Raw genomic sequence first — 6,197 nt, 5'->3', positions numbered from 1 at the left:
ATTTTACTAATTAAAATGTGTCATTGGTCTTTCTTGTTTTACTTCCATGAAACTTTGTAGGGTACTAGCTTATTACTCCGGCGTTGCCCGGGTTATATTTATCCCAATCTTCTATTAAACGAGAAAAGGAATAAAATAAATTGGACTTAAATGTCATATCGACTGTCAACTATTGATTTGAAACTAATCTCGGTCATTTTTGAGAGCTTATTTTTCTTTCCTTCTCATTTTCCATGCCGATAGGGGGTTAATATGGACTTGGACGGCTTCCCGAGTGTCACTATTTAATTCAGCGACCACGAAAAATATCAATTTGACACTAATATAGGGTTTTACATGTCATCTCTACCTATAGGGGCACAGGAGCCTAGTGTAGTTTAATCCCCGCAGTATTTTCTCCAGATAGTTAATCATATTTGTATAAGTTTGGTTGAAATTTCTCTAGGTGTTCCAAAGTAATGCCATTACATACATTAATTATATTTTCGTTAGTAGAAATATATGTGAGCAGCATATTAGCGCCTATTAGTTGACATGGAAAAGTTAAAATCATATAATTTCACTAGCACATGCCAGATAAATGATATTTTCACTGGTAAAAATATATATTTACTGTTGAAAATGTACCTCGATGTGATTTCACCGAATTGACATATTTTAAATAATATTTTCGAGAATGTTTTTCTTATATATTTTTTTGAAGGATAACACGAGATTTTCTGGTTTAAAATCAGTTGGCCAGTTAGTAGTCGTTCTTTTGATATTTTGATTACATTAAAATTCATAGTATTTCATTACATGCCTTACGTCAATTATCAGAATAAAGTTATCAATAAGTTATATATTGTTAGTAAAACATTTAGAAATTTTCCTATTTTTTTGAATCCTAACCGTTATTCTGCTCAGTTTATTTTTACAATCATAATAATGTATTAGATGCTTATTATTTTATTGTATTCTTAATAGTGTAAGTATAAGCACAAAATGATATAATTGAATTAAAAATTAAACGCCTTTTTTGTATTTTGTACGAACATATTGCGAAAATTGCGGCGGACGACTTCGGAACGCGAATCGACGCGTTCGCGGTATATTACTACGGCGAGTGCGTGCGCTACGCGAGTGCGAGGGAGAATAGTGTTCGTCTCGCTTTTTCTCTATCGCGGGCCGTACGGTGGCGCCTTGCGGCCGAGGCGCGCGACTCGCGGCAGTCGTCGCGGAGCGCAGGCTGGTTCAGTTCTCGTCCGGGGCCCGACCGAGCAGCACGCCTCCACGCTCGCGGACGGACTAGTTCAGAAAATACGCTTACGATATCGAAGAGCGAAACGCGTACGCGAATCAAACCGAACCGGGCATGTTGTCGAGGTGACCGTTCGAAATGGACCGCGAGGGTGCCGTTTACGTTTCGCGCGCGATGTAGGCCCCATTTCCCGAGCGGAAATGGAGACGCTCGTAGCGCTAGTGGTGATACTCGCGACGGTCGCAGCGACGACCGAGACGCGAGAGGCGGATCGGTGTTCGTTCGACTCTCGGCTGTCGACCGCCTCGTGCCGCCTGAGGACCCTCGATCGCGAGGGCGCGGGCCTCTCGTCCGTGCCTTCCGACGGGGTGCAGCGGATCAACGTCGACTGCAACCGAGTGCTGCTGTTCGAGAGCGCGGTGCGACCGCGCTATTTCCAGCGATTTTCCCGGCTCGAGCGCCTCTCGATCGAGGGGTGCAAGCTGCTCGAGCTACCCGCCGGCTCCTTCGAAGGACTGCGTGAACTGAAGACCCTGGCGGTGCGAACCGGAGACGCCGAATGGGGTCCCTCCAAGAGACTCGAGCTGGCCTCCGGCTCTTTCGACGGCCTGCGGGAGCTGCAGGCGCTCGATCTGGGCGATAACAACTTACGCTCGATCCCCGACGACGCCTTCTGTCCTCTGGCCAACCTGCAGACGCTCAACCTGACCGGCAACCGACTCCGATCGGCCGAGAGGCTCGGCTTTGGCGAGGGCTGCGGTGGCGGAGGCCTGCGAGAGCTCGATCTGAGTCGTAACGAGCTCCGCAAGCTCCCCGAAGGCGGCACACTATCCAGGCTGCGCCGACTTCAGAGGCTGCATCTCGAGCGCAACAACATCTCCGAGATCTCTGGCGAAGCTTTTGCCGGCCTCGTCTCCCTCCGGGTGCTCAATATCTCTCACAACCGGCTCGAGACTCTGCCCGAGGGCGCCTTCGCCGGCTCTCGAGACCTCCGCGAGGTGCTTCTCAACGACAACGGCCTGCGCGAGCTCGCCAAAGGCGTCTTTCACCGGCTCGAGCAGCTCGTCGTGCTCGACCTTTCCAAAAATCGCCTATCCAGCGACCACGTCGATGACGGCACTTTCCTGGGCCTCATCCGCCTCGTCGTGCTCGACTTGTCTCACAACGCTCTCACAAGAATCGACGCCAAGACCTTCAAAGATCTTTTCTTCCTCCAGATTCTCAACTTGCGCAATAATTCTATCGGCTATGTCGAAGACAACGCGTTCTTACCGCTCTACAACTTGCACACACTGAACCTCGCCGAAAATCGCTTGCATGCTATTAATCAACATCTGTTCAACGGCCTCTACGTTCTGAGCAAACTCACGCTCAACAACAACCTCCTGACGACGATCGACAGAGCCGCCTTCACGAATTGCTCCGATCTGAAAGAGCTCGATCTCAGCTCCAACGAATTGACGCGAGTACCGGAAGCCCTGTGGGAACTGTCTTTCTTAAAAACACTAGATTTGGGCGAGAATCAAATATCCGAGTTCAAAAACGGATCTTTCAAAAATTTGGGTCAGCTGACTGGCTTGCGCTTGATCGACAATCAGATAAGCAATCTCACCAAGGGCATGCTGTGGGATCTTCCGAACTTGCAAGTGCTCAATCTTGCGCGCAATAAAATCCAGAGTATCGACAGGGAGGCGTTCGACCGGAACCCGCAGCTCGAGGCGATCCGCCTCGACGCTAACTTCATCTCCGACATCAACGGCGTCTTTCACATGCTTAGCAGTCTTTTGTGGTTGAATTTATCGGAGAATCATCTAGTTTGGTTCGATTACGCGTTCATCCCGCACAACCTGAGATGGCTCGACATCCACGGAAATTTTATAGAGCGCCTCGCTAACTATTACAATCTGGAGTTAGAGATCAGCGTGAAGACGCTGGACGCGAGTCACAACAGAATTGTCGAATTGACACCGATTTCGATCCCTAACAGCGTCGAACTACTATTCGTCAACAACAATTTCATCAATTCCATCCAGGCGAATGTGTTCCTCAACAAGACAAACTTATCGCGAGTCGACATGTATGCCAACGAGCTAGTGCGACTCGATTCGAAAGCCCTGCGCCTCTTGCCGGTGCACGAGAACCGCACCCTCCCCGAGTTCTACGTCGGAGGCAATCCTTTCCACTGCGATTGCTCCATGGAGTGGCTGCCGCTCGTCAACAACATGAGCCACACTCGTCAGTATCCGAGAGTTATGGACTTAGAAAACGTATTGTGTAAAATGACCCACTCGCGAGGCACCACCCATCTGCCCCTATCCGGCGTCAAACCGACGGACTTTTTGTGCAAATACGAGACTCACTGTTTCGCGCTGTGTCACTGTTGCGATTTCGACGCCTGCGACTGCGAGATGACGTGCCCGCAGAACTGCTCGTGCTATCACGATCAGACGTGGAACACCAACGTCGTGGACTGTTCCGGCCAGCGAGTGTCCGAGATCCCGCACAGGATCCCGATGGACGCGACGGAAGTGTACTTGGACGGTAATGACTTTAGAGAGTTGCAAAATCACGCGTTTATAGGTAGAAAAAATATGAGAGTGCTTTTTGTGAACGCGAGCGGAGTAGAGAACGTTCAGAACAGGACGTTCACGGGTCTGAACGCTCTGCGCTCGCTCCATTTGGAGGACAATAAATTGAAGGAGTTGAAGGGGTACGAGTTCGAACATTTGAATCATCTGAGAGAACTGTATCTCCAAAACAATGCTATCGAGCGCGTGAACAACGCGACGTTCGCGTCGCTGCACTCGCTCGAGATCCTCAGGTTGGACGGCAATCGTTTGGCGGTCTACGCCGTGTGGCAGTTGAACTCCAACGTCAATCTGAAGGAACTGTCGTTGGGGAACAACAGGTGGTCGTGTAAGTGTAAGTTCTTGCAAGAGTTCACCGCGTTCGTGGCGGACAACGCGCAAAAAGTGATAGACAGTGCGGACGTGTGGTGTTGGACCGGGGAGCCCAAGTCGCCCCGGAAGAGAGAGCTGGACTTGAACGGGACCGCCTGCAGCGACTTCTACGCGGGCGGCTCTGTCGTCGACGACGCTTTCGTGCAGGACTACCTGCCGATGATGGTGCTCACTCTGTGCGGCTTTCTGCTCGCCTCGCTGCTCCTGGTGCTCGGGTTCGTGTTCCGGGACCCGATCCGGGTGTGGCTGTTCGCCAACTACGGCGTCAGACTGTTCAGCTTCGGAGGCGGGTACGAGGAGCGCGAGAAGCTCTACGACGGCTACGTGTGCTACAGCCCCAAAGACGAGGAGTTCGTGATCCGAGCGATAGCCGCGGAGCTGGAGAACGGGAGTCCTCCGTTTCAGCTGTGTCTGCATCACCGCGACCTGCCCCACCGAGGCTCGCCCTACGCCCCCGTCTCGCCGGCGGTGCTGGAGGCAGCCGAGGCGTCCAAAAGGGTCATCCTGGTGCTGACGCGAAACTTCCTCCAGACCGAGTGGTCGCGGTTCGAGTTCCGGCAGGCGCTGCACGAGGCGCTCAAGGGTAGGATATTCAAATTGGTGCTGGTCGAGGAGGGCCAGATCGCCCCCGAGGCGGAGTCCGATCCGGATCTGAGGCCGTATCTCAAAACGGGCTCCAGAGTCCGGTGGGGCGAGAAGAGGTTCCGGGAGAGGCTGAGGTACGCGATGCCAGGCCCGAGAAAAGCCGCGGCACATTATCGTCGAAACATCAACACCTACACGCTGGATTCTTCGGTCGGAGGGGCTCGCCCTCAGAACGCGCACAAGAACCGGAATCAGACGGTGGAGCCTCCGACGCAGGGCTTGGGCGTAGGCCCCGGCCCGGAGCGGCCCCACTCCGACCACATATACTCCTCCATCGACTCCGACTATTCCACCCTGGAGCGGGGGGCGAGGGGCTGGCGCGCCCCTAACGTGCAGGCCTACCTCGTCTAATCTAGTGTACATACATTAATATAAAAAACTCTTGTATATTGTAAATAATTGTACATTTTAACTCGTTTACCAAAACATACCTAATAGTTTTTAACGAATGCGGTGATAAAAATGCTGATTTTATATATAATTATACACACATATATTATATATATTATATATAAACGAATTAATAAATTGAACAAAGACTGTTGTATAAATGTAAATATAATACGATCGAATCTATATTATTACCGTGAATGAAATATTTATACTTGAAATAAAGTTGTGCGCAATTTTTAAATATCTCTTTTTTTTATAAACATCACCATACTTCGAAAATTTGATATAACTATTTACACAAACACACATTAAACACACGAAAACTATTTCAAGAAAAGTTTTAAGGAAGAAATCGAAACTGAGAGAACTTAGATGGTAATATAAGAGTAATTGCGCAAAGAATAATGTTAAATATGAATATCAAAAAAACATTTAATAATAATTATATATAAAGGGACTTTAATTCCCACTTTGAATGACACGCATAAATATTTGTATCAGATCAATATTATATTTTCAGGTCCTATTCTTAATTTGAATTATTTTAGTGGCTCGGTTAAGATATCTCTAAATATAAAAATATTGTCACTTCATGTATTATATATCTTCTCTGATATTTTTCATATCTGGCTTGTATTGTGAAATCTGTAATGTGACATTTTATTTTGATCTTAAAATGCACGATTACTTTATTATATGTATGAGATTTTACTTAGCCCGCCCTCTGCGTTTAATATAAGCGCTAAACTCAGTGTATGTCAGATTCATGCAATGGTCAATTTTTTGCCAGTTTTTTCATATACATATGTATAATGGAATTTTGAATAGTCGCACGTATTTATTTTGGCCATAAAACGGTCCAGTTTCATTTATCTAAATCACTCGATTTAGGCTCTCGGCGCTAAAAGCGCTAATTTCTTTCGTCATATTTACATCTCTTTTTTTAAATGTACGCCTCT

The 6,197-nt window shown here is 48.1% G+C and overlaps 1 protein-coding gene across 1 annotated transcript; it reads left to right on the top strand.

Moving 5' to 3' along the window:
- The first annotated feature begins 1,235 nt into the window (after nucleotides 1–1,235).
- On the top strand, nucleotides 1,236–5,465 carry LOC148234919 (toll-like receptor 7). The gene has a single exon (XM_088186258.1). It carries the CDS (start codon nucleotides 1,441–1,443, stop codon nucleotides 5,194–5,196), a length of 3,756 nt encoding a protein of 1,251 aa, XP_088042384.1. The 5' UTR covers nucleotides 1,236–1,440; the 3' UTR covers nucleotides 5,197–5,465.
- Nucleotides 5,466–6,197: the final 732 nt, after the last annotated feature.

The sequence above is a fragment of the Plectrocnemia conspersa genome, unplaced genomic scaffold (genome assembly GCF_051122295.1).
Source record: "Plectrocnemia conspersa isolate PC_06_02 unplaced genomic scaffold, ASM5112229v1 ptg000005l, whole genome shotgun sequence".
Taxonomy (NCBI): Eukaryota; Metazoa; Arthropoda; class Insecta; order Trichoptera; family Polycentropodidae; genus Plectrocnemia; species Plectrocnemia conspersa.
This window is presented reverse-complemented; position numbering and strand designations above follow the sequence as displayed.

Coding starts and splice junctions, on each gene's coding strand:
- LOC148234919 (XM_088186258.1), top strand. CDS start 1,441: ATGGAGACGCTCGTAGCGCTAGTGGTGATACTCGCGACGGTCGCAGCG.